Source organism: Citrus clementina, unplaced genomic scaffold (genome assembly GCF_000493195.1).
Source record: "Citrus clementina cultivar Clemenules unplaced genomic scaffold, Citrus_clementina_v1.0 scaffold_8, whole genome shotgun sequence".
Taxonomy (NCBI): Eukaryota; Viridiplantae; Streptophyta; class Magnoliopsida; order Sapindales; family Rutaceae; genus Citrus; species Citrus x clementina.
Genome location: NW_006262022.1, coordinates 22,043,373 through 22,061,046, shown reverse-complemented (window position 1 = coordinate 22,061,046; position 17,674 = coordinate 22,043,373). Strand labels below are relative to the sequence as shown.

Genomic DNA, 17,674 nt, shown 5'->3' with positions numbered 1-17,674 from the left:
TAATCTTGTAACTTTGATTATCTGTTCGCAACTTGCAAGGAACTTCACGTCTGAGTTTCTGTAGGCGAACTTATTTATGTATTAAAATGCATAATTTCATGCATAATCCTTTTTTTTTTCTTATTAACATTCATCCTTTAATTGTTATAGATCAACCTTTCGGGATTTACCTTTATTAAATTTTTGGGATCCAAAAACAAGGCTAAAAAAAAAACTTACGATATGGTGTGATAATGTATATGAAGTCAATGAAAATAAAATAATATTGTTAAATACTAATGTTGGTCCCCTACTTATTAGTGTCAAATTTTTATTAGATAATTTCTTTAATAAAATATCATAAAAGAGGTCTCATAGTTGATTTGCCTCCATATGTAAACTTTTATCTGCAATTTCTCTAATTAGATCATTTGTGATTTATAAAGACATTTATCGGCATTTCATTTTAGAAGATCTATTAAGACTTATCTATGATTAAAAGAAAAATGAATCAAGCAGGAGTAATGTAACCGATCAATAAAAATCTAAATAGGTCTATAGGTCCTATTTTGAACCCACCCAATTTAATGATATAAATTTTAGTGGATCCTATATCAAACTTAACCCATATTACATGTTTCTATGCACACCATTACTGACAAGTATTTCTCCTACATTAGAGGGACCTCTCAAGACTTATCCAATAGCTCTCTATCGGGGACCTTTAGTGCCCACCATCCTACGACTACAATATTGACCCGTAAGCTGTTCAAATGCCTAAAATCCACTTATGGGCCAATAAAAATTAGATTTTGTGGGAGGAACATGCTTGTTCTCTCCCATTAAAATAAAGTTAATCTATCGAGTTTGCTTTTCTCAGAGAGCAATGTTTTCAGTTTGATTTAAAAAAGAAAAGAAAATGCTTTCGGGGGTATATATTTTTCTTTTTCCTAATTAGTAGTGTTGTAGAAAATATAGAAAAGCAAATTCTAGAGTCTTAAGCAAAACAGAGTGTATTCTGCAGAATTCTTCTAGCCTCTAGCTAGTCTCAAATACACAAGACTCCACTACATTCTTCTGCAATTCTTTTATTCAGCAAAAGTCGGCTGTTTATGTAACCAGATGTTGACATGGTTGATTGTTTTGGGTGTCGCCTTTTGAAAATTTTATCTGCAAGTTTTGTCTTTACTTCAAATGATTGAATGACATCGAGACACAAGCTAGACATAGCTACGCAACTAAAATTTATGGCCATAAGAAATTGAAATTTTCCTGCGTTAATTCTTGGTCGGCAAAATTTGTGGTCAAGTAATGTTATAGCTGCCTTAACCTACCTATGCTCATAGGAAGAAAAAAAAATGTGGATAATGTTTATATCATGAACTTAAAAGTTCTCGGAGACGAAAATTTTACTTCATGATGGGATATGTACGCACATATTTCTTTTTCATTTTAAAATGAAATTCAAATTCATTGGATAAAGATCTATTGATGAGCGACGAGATCCGTAACATCATAAACTGGGATTTTTTTTTTTTTTCATGAATTTGATGGGATTAGAATTTCTTTTTATGCTCACAGAATTATTCCAAAAATAAGATTAAGATCAGAGTAAACATGATTAACCAAACAAACACATCTCTGTCAAAAGACAAGAAAGATGGACAAAATCCTACCTTACCCATTAATTTAAGCCTAAATATGCATCATCAAACAGCTTAAACATCAACTACTCAACTCTAGAAAATGATCTGGAGACCACGATTTAAGGACAAGATAAGATTAAGTATCCATTAATTATATCCATGAAGAAAGAGAGACACCCACCACCTGAAAAGCTAAGGAATCATAAGGGGGTCTATCGACCCACCAGTTTTCTTTTGTTTTAATTTTCTCAATAAAGAATCAATTACATCATCACATTTCTGATAAGTGGCGCTACAAAAGCCAACTCATCTGACCTCATGTTGGGTTATTTTTGTATTTTTAATTTGTGGTGATAAAAGCCCTTTGATCGATGCCCCTTTGGGTAATTAATTAATTAATAGTTGAGGATAAGAATGCCTAGAGTGAGAACATGTTCCACTAATTAGAATGTAAACAACTCGGCACACAGGTTTGAAAATAAGAAGCCTTGGGAGAAGATTATCAGAAAAGACGCTTGTCTCAATAGGACGATAGAGAATAATTATTGCAGTTTAATTAGCACTAACCATAAGTTTTTTTTTTTTTGGTTGGCACATTTCCTTTTAAAACAAAATCTTGGAGACTATTTAGTTAAAGCGCAATTAAAAGCAGTCATTACTTCAAGCAAAGGACAAGGTTATTAAAGCAACTACAAAAAGGTCATAGTTTTATTCACTAGAGTTGGGGATTAATTAACATTAACAACATAAATACACCACTTGAAATAAAGAAAAAGGAAAGGATAAGAAAAATATAGAGAAAATAGGATATATAAAAAACACCACCACCACTTATAAACACACCCAAAGAAAAAAATTAAAATGGGATACCAAAATCCACCCTTACACATAGATAAAGCATAGGCATAAAATGCATAATGTTCAAATATCTACAATTCAATAGCCCTCTAATTCAGCTCACAAATTCAATGGCCCTCTAAAGAGCTTGAAAAGAGATTTCTTAAAGGGCCTTCGTAACAGACTTGCACTCCTGATCATGCTGTAAATTTTTCACCTTGGAAGCACCAGACATCATATTTGAAGCTTAAGCATTGCTCCTGAAGGATCCAAGAGCCTTAATGGCTGCTGCCCTGAGAATGTATTGGTGGTAGAATGCAGCAACGAAAGCTCCAATGAATGGTCCAACCCAGAAGATCCACTGTACCATTAACACATCAAACAACATCATTAGTCATATTCATGTATACACACAAACACACGCGCGCGCACGCGCTAATAATTAAGAAAAAGTAATTGTATAGTGAAAAAATTTAAGTACTTGGTCATCCCAGGCTTTCTCCTTGTTGTAGATCACAGCAGCTCCAAAACTCCTAGCTGGGTTGATGCCGGTTCCGGTGATGGGGATGGTGGCCAAGTGAACCATGAACACAGCAAACCCAATGGGGAGTGGTGCCAAGACCTTCATTCATTAAACAAATAACATCAATTTAACCGTGTAACATGGTAATTATCAATATTATTTTAACAGAAATATTTTAGCGAGCAATACAATATGTGACAGTCACATTTCTATAACCTCTTGTGAATAATGTTCAAATTATAAATTAATCAAATAACAAATAACGCTACATGAAGGTGTCATTCACCGTAATATGAGCAAATACCCTCAAAAATCATATTCACGTTTAAAAAGACTTTAATTTGTAGAGTCCCCCACAAACTAAGAACTCTCTTAGTCATCAAAGAAAACGACGCATACCTAAACAAGTACCGAAGAGAGAAATATAGAATTGAGTTGAGTAAAACAGTAAAAAGGGAAATGATCAGCTACTTACCGGAACATGGGAGTCTCTTGCGCTCCTCTTAGGATCAGTGGCAGAGAAAACAGTGTAGACAAGAACGAAAGTACCGATGATCTCAGCACCCAGTCCGGTGCCCTTGTTGTATCCATCAGCTAGCTCATTGGCCCCACCTCCATACCTGTTGTAGTATGATTTTTGGAAAGCCTTCACAAACCCACAACCACAGATTGCACCCAAGCACTGTGCTACCATGTACAAAAGAGCTCGGATGAGCGACACCTTGCGCCCCAAGAACAGTCCGAATGTCACAGCCGGGTTGATATGTCCACCTAGGTATCAAAATACAAATTTAATTATTTAAATATCAATATAGACCCCTAGCAGTCCTCCGTATTTTATAACATGCATACACCAGCATACGTAAGTGAGTTGGGTTGCGGGTACAACGAAGTTTCAGTTTCAGAGGTAGGGTTAGTGAAACTCACCAGAAATACCGGCTGTGCAGTAAACGAGAATGAAGATCATGCCACCAAAGGCCCAAGCGATGCCAAGAATGCCAACGCCACCACACTGATCGGTATTCAAGTTGGGATCAGTCTGGCTCTTGTATCCAATCACAGTCAAGACGGTAACATAAAGAAACAAAAGCGTAGCGATGAACTCAGCAATTACAGCTCTGTAAAAAGACCACTTGCCCAGCTCCTCGAAATCGATCAGCGGCGCCGGAGGGGGGTCGTGGTAGTCCTTGGCTGAGAACTCGCCGCCGCCGCCTTGCTGCTCAGCAACTTCAACATCCTTCCCCATTTTTTCCCTTTTATTTTTGTTTTGTTAATTAAACGAGAGGGAGAAACAAGAGCTACGACTGTTGTGTTTGCTACAGAGTTTAATGATGGGTGAATGGGGAAGGATGTAGAGAGTGGCCTATTTATTAAGTGCTGAATGATTAAGAAAGAGGATGCGTATAATGACATATTTTGAGATAAATATTAGCCGTCCATTACCTTTGATTTTTTGAATTTCTTTTTTCAACCTTGGGTCCCACCATTATTAGCTTTGCTCATCTATATGTATATATATGTTAATTTGTTGTTGTTGTTATTATTATTATCATTATTTTTAGGTGTTGTTTCTTGAAGAATTATTTTTGTTCTCTTAATTGTGTTAATGCATGATGCATGATGCTTATGCTCAAAGTTTTAAGGGAAATAGTGTATAAAAAAAATAATAGCAAGACTCACAATAATAATAACAAGGATTGTAAAAAATAAAATTTTATTTATATGTTACAATATATTATTCCAGATTTGGTGAATCTACTACAATTATTTTAAGAAAGATCAATTGTTATTAATTCAATTATATGAGGTAATGACAGTTCCAGAGTTTCTTATGCATAAAAAGAAAGCACAACTACAATGTTTCTTTCCTTTTTTAAAAAAAAGAAAAAATTATAAATGGAGTGTAGCGTTGGCAACACTCAAGCTAAACAAATAACAAGTTAAAAAAAAATTGAAAAAAACTTCATGAATTGAAAAATAATCAAGGTATAGAAAATTAAGTTGTTTTAATTAATTTCCCAAAAGGTCTACATTAAGTAGATGTAATTTCGTCACTAGCTTTCCAGCAAAAGAACTTGTGACATTCGACGAAGATCAACAAGGCGTTTTAAAGAAACAACCTTTAATTTTTTTTTTTTTTCCTTTTTATTCTTGTTCCTTAATGGTGGGTGGGGTTTCAATTTAATATTAGCTAAATTTCCGTAAACCCTAAAAAAGCCATCCTCATTACCTGAGCGAGCACTCCAGCTTTAATAAGCCATTATCATATGTTATCCAATAATTATAAAATTGGAAAAAAAAAAGTAAAACTCTAATTAATTCCACGATAATTAAAGGGATTATAGTATAGGCAGTAAGTGTTGTCCTATTTGTCGGCTGATGATAGGTTGCCGGTTGAACTTATCTGGACGATCACCTAAAAGCTAATATATTAAATATAAAAACAGGAAGAAAAAAAAATGTAGCAAATATCTGGTGGCATTGGCCACCACTCTGCAACTATGAGGCTGTGACAATAAAGCGATCTAGTTTATATAATTTTGGATTACGAAGCGCTGTAATGTTGTTGTTTTTTCAGCTCCAGAATCTTTTATGGAAAGAAATATATGATTAAATTTGAAGGTAAAATTAAAGCTAAGCGATTTTGGTGGCAGGATGATCAGGATTATTATATTATCTACGTGAAAGTTTTTTATTCCAAGCAAAGATTACTTATGGCTGCATATTGAAGTTACTTACAAAACTTTTGTTAATAGCTCAAGGAAAATACGAAATATTTGATACGGGTAACAAGTGTTTTTGCGTTTGTAAAAAGTGATTCCAAAGTTCGGACGGTGAAAAAATATTTTATATTTTTTTTGTTTGGTTAAAATTTATGAATTGATTTCTGGCATCATTATATTAACCATTAATTGTAGTATCTCTAAGGTGTAACTCTCTCACAATTTTGACCGAATATTGTTTATGTGAGAGGGTTGCACCTTACTGATGCTGTAAGGTAGTCATTTTCTTAATTTTATCATGCAATTACTAAGAAGATGAATCGATATTTGTTATCATATATATGGTCTGAACAAATAATGGTAAGTTTATCGTATCCTATACTAATTATAGTGACATGTACCATAATTAACTGAATATTTATAAATTTATAGAATATTAGATTATCATTTTGTGACGCATCTAATTATTTAACCATTATTCATTTTTTTAATAATTTTAGACAAAAAATTGTATAGAAAAGATGTATTATAAAACCGACCAACACCACAGTGTAGAACATTTGTATAATTGTGAAACGCCGGTTTTTTATATATATTGAATTGAACCGACCACCACCTTTTATTTCCTTCGCTCTTGGCCCTCTCATTGTACATACTGTAACGTTTACCTCATATATATATTATTAATCTAAACCAATTCTTCCAATTGATAATATAATTAATTGGCATGGTTAATTAATTGCTTAATTAATTCTTTTCTTTTTTTTTTTTTTCCTCCGTTGCTTTTGTTCTTCTTGTGGCTGGAAACTGGTAAGTCACTAGCAATTGTCGCTTTGTGGACCCCCAATTATGGCTGCAAAAGAACCACGTGTCCAGACATCAGCTATCAGAGGAGAGCAACATTGTCATTAAAAAAAGTTTCTTCGGTAATTGGCCGGTGGCACTTTTTTCTTTTTTGGAATTTTCAAACCCCACAAATTAGGTCACATAAATGTCAGTACGTAGATTAAAAACGTATTTTTGATAGGGGCTGCTGATTGATAATTCATAATTATAAACACTAGCAAGGACGTAGACAAATGTAGCATGCGTTTAAAATTTGATCTCGAGGGTTTTCTGAATTTCGTTGCATATTAGGAAAATAAATGACCCAAATGGTGAAATTTTAAGGGTTTCCAGATTTTGTTGCACACGGGAAAATAAATGTCCCAAATGGTAAATGCATCCAATAAGTCAATGCAGCACACTCATCAACTGATGCATTTTTTTTTTAGTCATAAAATTTTGTTCAATTACATGTTAGATCAATGATTAGCACCAATATATACACCATTAAATTGTGTACGCTAACCTTAAATTTTAAAACATGTGAGCGTTTGCATTAAAAAAATTAAATTCAAAGTTATTTGAGAAAGAGACAAAGATAGAAAATTAATAAGTAATTTTATAACAGAAAGGAAATGAATTCTCTAGAGATTAGACTTTTACTACATTCAAATCAAAATTTCAAATGATAGAAAAAGAAAAAGAAAATAATCTAATTTAATCATATATCATAATCTTTATTTGTAAAGTCAACTTAAAGAGATTAGGTAGAGTTTTTTTTTTTTTAATTATAAGAATCAAGATAGTAATTATTTTATTTGGTCTCAGTTTTGAGTCTTTCAATTAAGCGATGATGGTTGTGGAAATTTTACCATGAATTTTGCTTGGTATAGTATAATCAAATATAACTCTGCATTTGTTTGGCTTTTGGCAATATAAAATTACCAAAGAACACATATAAAGTAGAACTTCTTTTTAGTATATATGCATTTATTCACTACATTTTTGCTATGCATGCATCTCAAAAAACAATGTAAGAGGTGTGTGTGTGTGTATGCGTAGCAAAAATCCAATAATAATGTTTCTAATCACATCTCCGAGTTCGTTCTTTTGAACTGGGACATAAACCTTAGCTTAAATATAACTGGCCACTAATTAAAACTCCATATAGGAACCAAATTCGCTAATCATCATCATCGCCATCTTCATATTCTTCTGATATATCTTCTCTAATCGTCTCCAAATTAGGAGCACAAGAACATTTCAACGGCAGATCAATAAGAGATGGGGCTACCTCGAGCCAGGGCTTCACCAAATGCCTGCGAACCTTTGCCATTGCAATGGATTATGGAAAGTACGTAATTGCTGAGACTTGTTGTTAATACTAATGTTGGACCCTCAATAGCTTGAGCTTTTGGGTACTTGAATATGCCTCTCTTTCTCTCTGCCTTTTTCTGAAAAGAGAGAGAGAGGTTGAATGGAGATTGGAGGCAATCAAACAAAAATTATTTTTAAGTTCGATTTAAGAGAAATGGGCAAGTGCTTTTTATATAGAGGAATAGCCAGGAGAAGTTAATGGCCCAAATCTAGTTAATAGACCAAATCTAGTTGATAGTTATATTAAGGATGTTTCAATAATAAAAGATAACTGAAAAGGTCAAAAAACTAACTACCACAAAATATAGGGTGCGGAGAAATTTTGTTAATTAACAATAGTACTTCTTTGGTTTGATATATTGTTTCTAGATATTTTCAGGAAGTTTTGTTAAACATTTGTTCTAAATAAGGAACATCAAATTGTTAAATTGTTTATTGGCCTATCAAGATGAACAGAATCCTATTACAAAGACTTTACCATGTAAAACTTGTGGTAGACGAAGTTGCTGATATCAAGCTTAATTTCAATTTACTTCTACACGTTTGCTATATAAGACTAATTTAACAATTGGCTCAAATTATGGACGAATTAGTATATATGTTCGGGATTGAGCTGTTGTTTGGCTTTTAATCTAGAGTTGTTGGATGAATTCATTGTATATCAAGTAAACAGGTAATCAATAAACATTACAGGTCAAGTTAAAATGAGTGTTTATCAAATACTTTAAAAGTCGTACTTTCAAAATTACGTTGAACCACAATAATCTGAAATAATATGGTTGGAATTGGATAATTAAGGAAAATCGTTTTACTCAACGAACTTGAAAACATTACCCATGAAAATAATTAGACTGAACTGGTGCAAATGAAATGATAAACATCGGAAAGGTCAAAATTATTTTGTTAAAAAAGAATTTGACAACTTCGCTGGCTCTATAAGAAATTTTCAGGGATGAGATGGATCTGGCCACTGTGTTTTCCTCTCGTGTCAGGGGGATTGGTTAAGTTATATGCAAAATGTGTTACTGAATTCGTAAGGAATGGTGTCGGTGAGCTATGAGCGTATGTATATTCATTCAAAGGATAAAAATTCAGTGCTGATCTGAGTTTTTATTGAGTACTGAATTAATGGTAGTTAGATAAGATAAATAAAAAAATTAAAAAAAAAAATTTTATTCATTAATTCGGTGCTCAACAAAAACTTAATCAGCACTGAATCCTAATCCATTTTCAAAATATTGTCTTTAATTTAGATAGAGTAGAATTTAGAATCGTAATAAATATGTGAAAGCAACACTAATTTATATTGAATTTGTTGTGTTTACAATAATTTACACAATGAGGTAACCATCATACGTCTCTGAGTAGCTTCATTTCAAACATGGAAGGAAATAAAGCTGTTCTTACAAACAACGTAACAAATCGAAACTTTTAGTCCTCGTCCTCGTCATCATCTGCATATTCTTCAGCATTGTCTTCCAAAATTGGTTCCAGTTTGGGAAATTTGCTAGTAGTGGAAGGCGTCCATGGGAAATCAAGAACTGACGGGGCAACCTCGAGCCAATGCTTCATCGAATTATTATGTCTATGTTGTTGCTTTGCCATTTGCGAATAGACTAATGTGAATTTATTTTATGAATGATGCAATTCCTTCAAATTAGATTACAAGGAGTGATTAGAATTTAGAATTTTGATTTGATCTCTCTCTCTCTCTCTCTCTCTCTCTTTCTCCTTGATTTGGATTAACTTAACGAGAAAGAGAGTGTGTGTGATTATTGATGATGAAATAGCTGAAGCAAACAGAGGATTTATATAATGCCTCAGATAATCGGGAACTGCTCTGTTAAGAGAAAATTACGGAGAAGCTGTCGTTTTATTTTACCATGCACGGTTTGAAAATTGGCGGTGGGGAGAATGAGTTGCTAAGTTCAGCTCTTGGCTTTGGCTTTTACGGAAATGGCAAAATATTCAGTCAAATTGAAAATAAAAATAAATTAAATGTTGTTTCCTATTTTTAGACCTAGAATTTTTGGATAACCAATATTTTTAAGTATGATGACAGGTTAATTGCACCTATGACAACCAAGCGAACTTTCTTTCTTTCTTTTTTTTTTTTTAAGAAACAAAATCAACCAAGTATTTTGGCCCATTTTTTCAAAATTCGCACAAAATACTTGTGTATTCTTTTCCTTCTTTTCTATCGCCTAATAATAGTAGAACTCTTTTTTTTTTTTTTCTTATTATGCAAAAGGTGAGTGTAAACAGACCTCAAATTATTTTTTTTAACCCCTATTTTTTTAACATTTGAACTTAAATGATCAATTAAAAAAAAATTTAAAAATATTCAGTCAAATCCTTAGAAGTAACAATATTAAATCATATCGGTAGTATACCATAAAACAATTTTCCCTTATGTCATAAACTAGATATATTTTCTGACTAACACTTACTATAAAACAGGGCTGTTGGACCAAGATAAATTGTTAATGTTTATACAGTATGGCTTAAATTCTGAAGCTTTTAGATTTGGACTATTGGCAACCAACTTAATACCTCTTAAAATTCTTTTAGATAATAGATACTTTACAATAATTTTTATTAAAATTACATAAGAGGACAATTCTTAATTAAACCCCACCCAAAAGTTAAATAAATTTTCTGTTATAAATTTTTTAAACGCACTTTTTTTTTTTTATAAAAAAAAAGTATATATATAAAACATTTAACACCTAGTATCTTCTGAACTCCTATGTGTTGCTGTTGTGTTCTTTATGCCAATAAGTGTTGATCATGATTTCTTTGGATGTAGTTTACTGGTTGATTACTATGTGTCTATGTTTGAAAATCTAGCGACTGGTGAGGTTTGCTGGTCATCGAGACGTCCAATCAACCTTTGATGAATTGGCTGCTGTGTGTTACAAAGGGATGAGCCTGCATTTGTTGGTTTATGATTACGTGGGTTTTGCGGTCTTCACCGAATAGGTATGGTTTTTATGATGTTGCATTGTTGCTCTTGGTGAGGTGGTTGTTGTATTCAAAGCTATGGCATATTTGGAAGCTTTTCTGAATGCATTTTGTGGTGGTAATGGAGGTCTTGCCCAGTAAGAGGGTGCTTCATCGTCAATGGAGTGCTAAAAGAATTTTTAGTATTTTAAAATATTTTAATGGGATTAATTAAAAAAGGGGAGAGGGGTTTAAGAGGTATTGCAAGGGGGCACAATAGATAAGAGTTTTCGCTCATACACTTGGGCAGATAGGATCTACCCAGCCCAACGTTAGAAACAAAAAAATGCATTTGGGCTTTTTTCATATTCACACCAACACTTTACCAGCCCGAAATCCCAACTAGTTCTTCGGCCAAACATTTAAAATGCCAGACTTGCATACCGGCCAACCTCTAAACAAGATTCAAATATGGCCGACTTTTACGCGCCAACCTCTAAACAAAAAGAAGTTGAAATGGCCAGGGATGGTGAATCAATGATCAATATAAAGACTTTCAAGTAAGACTTGATGGGGGGCGTTCGCAGAGGAACACTCCCTCAAAAAATTGGCGTATGCCGCTTATAAGCGGCGAGCACACGGTATTCTTTAGTAAAAGGCGAAAGAATAGTTCGCTCTGTGCTCACCGCACGGCTCCGTGATGGTAGTCAAATTTAGCAATTGTTTATAAGGACACAGGCTTGGGTGCTTCATGCTGTTTCTAATCAATGTGGGACTGCTTGGTCATTTCATATTTGTTACTCCATGAGTTCTTCAACAGTAAGGCTGTCAATTCATGCATGGACCCAGCAATTCTTTAGATCACTGAACTATGATCAAATATATGAAGATGCATTCACACAGTATTGATGCAAAATTCCTATGTATCCATTAATAGATATATGTACAAAAGTAGAAGTAGAACAGGATTAAAATTCATCGGGCGATGTACTGATGTACAGTTTTAAACACCTTCGTTGAACTGATTTGAACTTCACGTCACCGAGTCTGTTCATTTGAACACGGATGGAGAACATACAAACGGAAACAACTAGTTGTCGTCATCGTCATTGCCAAAATCTTTAGCGCTCTCTTCCCTGATAGTCTCCAGCTTAGGGGCGCTGGAAATCTTTGTGGGAAAATCAAGAAGAGATGGTGCAACCTCAATCCAAGGCTTCATTCCGTGCCTAAAACCCTTTGCCATCGTTGCAATTGTGGAAAGTAATTAAAATGCTAGCTGAGAAGACAGGAGTAAGAGGGTCAGTGGTAAATTTCGGAGAATAATTAATGTTGAAATTATCTGAATTGAGGGATATCAGAAGTGGGATGCTTGTATAGAATCTGTTAATGAGCCTATATACAGGAAAAGCCAAGAGGAAATTATGGACTGGCCCTGGTTTTATAGGAGTCGTGTCGAAGTAGTCGACAACAAACAAACTGACTCCTAGGAAATGAACGGTGGAGAAGCATCTTCTTATCGTTAGCATTAATTGAGATCTTAATATTGCCTGGACGTTTTCGAAAAAAATCTGGCCGTCCAAATTGACCATAAACCTAGAACGAAGTAACTTGCCGGAGCTAAGAGAGTGATAATCTGATCAAGAGCCTTTTCACATGAAATGAACAACTCCGTTTAGTTGTTGAAATGCCAGATCATTGCATCATGTGTGTGGTTAAGTATTGATGTGTTGTCGATCCATTGTCCACACAAAATATACCAATCACTCGCACTTGCTTTCTAAAGGTCACAATCAGCGGAACACATGGAAATTATGGCCCATGGTATAAAGGCCAGCAATAAGTAGCCCTGTTGACATAAAAGGTTCATAAACAACCCAAATATCAAAAGATTCAAGTGGGATATTAACTCATTTTTTATGCCCAATCAATGATTGAAGGCTGGACCAAGATAAGCATTGATGACAGTTAGAGCTGGCAAAATGGGTCATCGGATCGTGTTCGTGTCGTGTTAGGTTCATGTCGTGTTAAATTTAAGTCGATCCAAACCCGACCCATTTAATAATCGTGTCAAAATATTGATACCCAAACCCGACACGAAAAAATAATCGGGTTACCCAATAACTCATTTAATATCTATATATTGAACAAAAGTTACATCAAATATTTACACACTATCATACATATGTATGTACATACATACATACATAATTTATCGATATTATAAAATATACATATCTACCAATATATTACACATTTACATTATTGAGGTTTTAATTATATATATATATATATATATATATATATATATAATATTATATATCAATATTATAAAATATACATGTCTATCAATTTTTACACATTTACACTATTGAAGCTCTAAATGTATTTAAAATTTTATAAATAAAACATTGTGTTTATATTCACCCTTTTAAAGAATAAAAAAAAAAAAGAAAATCATCTCTAATATTTGAGTTTTAATGATAAGAATATGTAAATTATTTTAAAATAGAAAATATAATCGAGTCATTGATCGGGTAAATAGGTCAGAAATTTTAACCCTAACCCGACACGGAAAAAAATCATGTTGACCCAGATCCGACCCATTTAATAATCGTGTTAAATTTGACGACCCATACCCATTTATTTATGTCGTGTTCGTGTTGGGTAATTAGATCGTGTCAAATTTTGCCAGCTCTAATGACAGTTAAGATAAAACATACACAGCAAACCATAAGATTCAATTAAGGCACTGCTAGTGTTCAAAAAAACGAAGGCTGTGACATGAAGAATTGTAAATCAGGCACATTTTGCACGACACGTCGTCTGCTTATTTATGAAATAAAGCTCAATTGTGAGAAAATAACAAAAAGTTGGTACACAACTCTTATCAATCGAAGATTAAACACAGATGTGTAATATTGGACTAAGGATTGATGGGAGCGTTCGCAGAGGAACGCCCCTAAAAAAATTGGCGTATGCCGCTTAAAAGCGGCGAGCACACGGTATTCTTTAGTAAAAGGCGAAAGAATAGTTCGCTCTGTGCTCACCGCGCGGCTCCGTAGCTTTCATTCACCTTCAGCAATTGTTTATAAAGATACGGGCTTGCCCGCTTCTTACTGTGTTTTGTCCATGTGGTACTACTGCCTGCTCTTTATCGTAATTTATAATACTACTAATTTAACAAAGAGTTTTTTATAACGGAACGTATGTCAATTCATGCATGGACCTAGCAATTCCTTAAATCACAGAAATGTGGAAGAATAGACGGGGATAACTTACGGGGATAACTTAATTAAGAGAAGAACTTGTAGCCTAATTAAGGAGCAATCGTATAACTAAAATGGACAGTTCTAAATTTATAACAACAACTTTAGCAATTATTTTTAACAAAGAATCGCAAGTGCAGAGCCTAATTATTTCAAAGAATGATAGTAGCCTGTGCAAGAGCATGCAAGAAGTGCATAGAAAGTATTTGCAGACGAAGATACCGTACAGGCATAAAATTCGCTATGTTTCCATTAACATATATATACAAGTAGAACGAGACCAAATTCATCGGGTGATGAATATAACATACATTTTATCAACATCTCTGAAACACGAAATTGAGCTTCATGTCACTGAGTTGGTCCCTAGAGCACCGACGGAAAACTGTGACTAAAAATACCCGAAGCACATGGAAAAACAATACACTAATCGTTACCGTCGTCATCATCTTCGTAATCTTCAGCTCTCTCTTCCCTAATTGTCTCCAGTGTAGGAGTGCTGGAAGACTTCGTGGGGAAAGCAATAAGCGATGGTGCAACCTCAATCCAGGGCTTCATTCTGTGCCTGAGATCCTTAGCCATCAGTGCAATTGTGATTATGAAAAGTAATCAGCGGCAAAGTTAATATTGGTATAATTAGAAGAAAGTGGTCTAATTAATACGATGTCCCTCTTTCTCCTTGGTCTCACCTGAGAAAGAGAGTAGCAGCAGCTGAAAGGTAAATTTCAGAGAAGAATTTGGAAATGGTTTGATTTGAAGGATATCAGAAGTGAACGGTTTATATAGAATCTGTCGATGCTCCTGTGGACAGAAAAAGCCAAGAGAAAATTATGGACCAACTCTAGTATTATTAGAGTTGTTTCAAAATAGACGAACACAAACAAACCAACTTTTAATAAATGAACGGTGGGGAATCGTCCTGTTTATGTTAGCATTAATTAACAACTTTATATTGTTTGGAGGTGTTCAGAAAAAATCCGGTCAACCAAATTGACCAATACCTGAGCAGGGCCTGTGCTAGTAATTTTGGGGAGGTAAGTCGCTGATGATCTGAACAACTTGCTCAACTGAAATGTTTAGATCACCGCGTCATACCACGAAAGGTTGGAATAGTGGTGGTGTCGCTCTAATGTCCACACAAAATACATTAACCAAGCTCGACTTCTCTGTCACCATCCACGTATCAAATCAAACTGTTGCAAGTGTAAAGCCTGGCCTGGCACATTAGCCCCTCAAATATCAAACCTGTCAAGTGGGAAATCAAATTGTCCGTCACAACATAGGAGCCAAATACATACAAACATACATTGATGGAGCCGCGTCTTAAACAGTGAAAATAAAACAAGACAAAGTTGATTAATGTACGAGGAAAAGACATCAATTAATTCATTTCTTGGCATCGTGGACGCTTGGCCGAGCTCAAAGCCTTAGATGTCGTTGCTGATTTTTTGGGATTACGTTTTCGATTTGGGATATCGACTTTTGTCGAATTAATGGTGTGTTTATTATATTAAAATAAAAATAAATAAAAATAAAAATAAACAGGAATAAGGATAGTTAGAATGAAAATTTAAAAATAAATATTAAAATAAATTATTTTCTTAAATTATAAGAATTAAAATCGAAACGAGTTAGATTGTATTAAATTATTAAAAAAGACTTAATAAACTATTATCATAATTTTTTTAAATTTAATTATTGTGATTATTTATTTAAAATTATTATTATTAATTTTTGTTAATAATATATTAATTAATTGTAATTTTTTTATCATTAATAACAATAATAAAATATTTCTAAATAATATTTTTAATTATAATAATATATTAAATAACTATAATATATTTTTTTATTATTAACTAACATTAATATGTTAATTAATTAATTAATTATTTTTATTTTTATCAATAATAATAAAAAATAAAAATATATTAATAATTATAGACTAATTATAATAATATTAATTAATTATAATATATTAATTAATTAATTAATTATTTTTTAACTAGGGGCAAAATTAGCATTTAAGGGGGAGGATTGCCAATCTCAAGATAGGAGATCGATTCTCACCACCCTTTGGAATCAATCTCCTACGTTCCTCATTCCCAAATTTGAATGGACCCTATGTTTCGATTCCTGCCTCTATTTTTTTAAAATAAACATCGTCGGTAACTCCCTAATTTAGAAAGTAAACACGCCATAATCCTATCGGATGGCAGAAATTATGTCCAATCAGATTTTCAACCACATCCCAATCCAATCCATCCAAATCTGATCCAATGACCAGCCCTAGCAATAGCACTAGTAGCTAAATAATCCCTCCATTATAAAAAGATATTGGATGACAAATCAACCGACACAACTGTTTACTCGAAGCTGAAGATTATGCTTTTCACATATATATGATGATTACACCAACAAGCAAATGACAGAAAACTTATCCATAGGTTCAGCTTTCGTTAAGATGTAAGTCCATCATTCTCCAGTATTTAAACACAACCTATAACCAAACATTCTCGAAAAGCGGCCATTGTTATAAATTCTACTTTGCCTGGCAATAAAACCACAGGGTTAAGTATCAATCAGCATAAAGATTCAAAAAACTAAAACCACATCGATGCCTTATCCATCTGGCATTACAACTCTCAGAATTCTTATCCCATCTCAAAGATCAATAGAAAATGGTGGAATTTATTTTGATTTACAAAGCCCTAATATCAAGTATCCTCGATCAATTAGTTACATAATTAGTGCAAAAGCAAACAACACAAACATCTTGCACCTTTGCAGAAAGAGAAACAAAATTGACAGTACTTGGAACAATAGTCACGTATGCTGTGCCACCTCTCTACCAAGGTGCACATCTTGTGAAATGACATGAATAGGTGAAAGCTCAGTAATCACAAGTCGTCCAATATAGTCAAACAAAAAACAATGCAGTTTAGTACAGTGAAAATTTTGCAAATAGTGAACTTATTTCAAGTTTGCAGCTATGACATTTCTCTAGGTGGTAACTAATACGCGTCTAAACCATCCAGCTTTATTAAATAGAGATTAACAAAATTTCTTATAAGTACCACTGTTAAGCAAAAATGTTGTTTAGTTTAAAGAATGTGCTGTTAATAACACCAGACATTACAGAGCCAAAAACCGCATTTGACAGAGAGTAATCAAACTGCTGAGGATTAACGTTAGGAGATGAGATGAAATGGATATAGGCAAACATGACTCCATAAGGTCTGTAGTGCTAACAAGAAGACAAAATAATCTAAACAGAATCATAATGAGCAAATATCTTGAATGGTCCGTGAAACAAAAAGATTCAGAGGGCGCTGATTTAAAGGGGAAAAAAGAGAGTAGCAATCTAAACAGAATTATTAAAGTCACACATAGCATATTGTAGATTCATTTTGAAAACAATTTCAACAAAAACCTCTGTACGATGTCCTGTCTAACAGATTGACAAACCTAAGATGAAAATGGCACCTATAATTTTCTTTGTCAATTCCGGACAGTAATTTAAAACAACTGAAAAAAAAATGCAATAAACCTAAG

The 17,674-nt window shown here is 33.5% G+C and overlaps 1 protein-coding gene and 2 non-coding genes across 3 annotated transcripts; all 3 read right to left on the bottom strand.

The window, feature by feature from the left end:
- Positions 1-2,435: 2,435 nt before the first annotated feature.
- On the bottom strand, positions 2,436-4,369 carry LOC18035633 (aquaporin PIP2-1). The gene is made up of 4 exons (XM_006424513.2): positions 3,913-4,369; positions 3,461-3,756; positions 2,944-3,084; positions 2,436-2,823 (listed from the first exon to the last, which is right to left on the bottom strand). Exons 1-4 carry the CDS (start codon positions 4,229-4,231, stop codon positions 2,710-2,712), a joined length of 870 nt encoding a protein of 289 aa, XP_006424576.1. The 5' UTR covers positions 4,232-4,369; the 3' UTR covers positions 2,436-2,709.
- Positions 4,370-11,429: 7,060 nt separating this feature from the next.
- On the bottom strand, positions 11,430-11,549 carry LOC112096609. The gene has a single exon (XR_002904507.1). It is a non-coding gene; the product is annotated as a U5 spliceosomal RNA (small nuclear RNA).
- A 2,242-nt stretch (positions 11,550-13,791) lies between these two features.
- LOC112096608 lies at positions 13,792-13,909 on the bottom strand. Its single transcript, XR_002904506.1, has one exon. It is a non-coding gene; the product is annotated as a U5 spliceosomal RNA (small nuclear RNA).
- Positions 13,910-17,674: the final 3,765 nt, after the last annotated feature.

What these genes read in the sequence shown, in the direction of transcription:
- LOC18035633 (XM_006424513.2), bottom strand. Translation starts at nt 4,231, where the DNA reads ATGGGGAAGGATGTTGAAGTTGCTGAGCAGCAAGGCGGCGGCGGCGAG. An exon ending in CAAGAGACTCCCATGTTCCG is followed by an intron (nt 3,085 to 3,460) that starts GTAAGTAGCTGA and finishes TAATGAATGAAG; the next exon opens with GTCTTGGCACCACTCCCCAT. An exon ending in AGAAAGCCTGGGATGACCAA is followed by an intron (nt 2,824 to 2,943) that starts GTACTTAAATTT and finishes TTAATGGTACAG; the next exon opens with TGGATCTTCTGGGTTGGACC.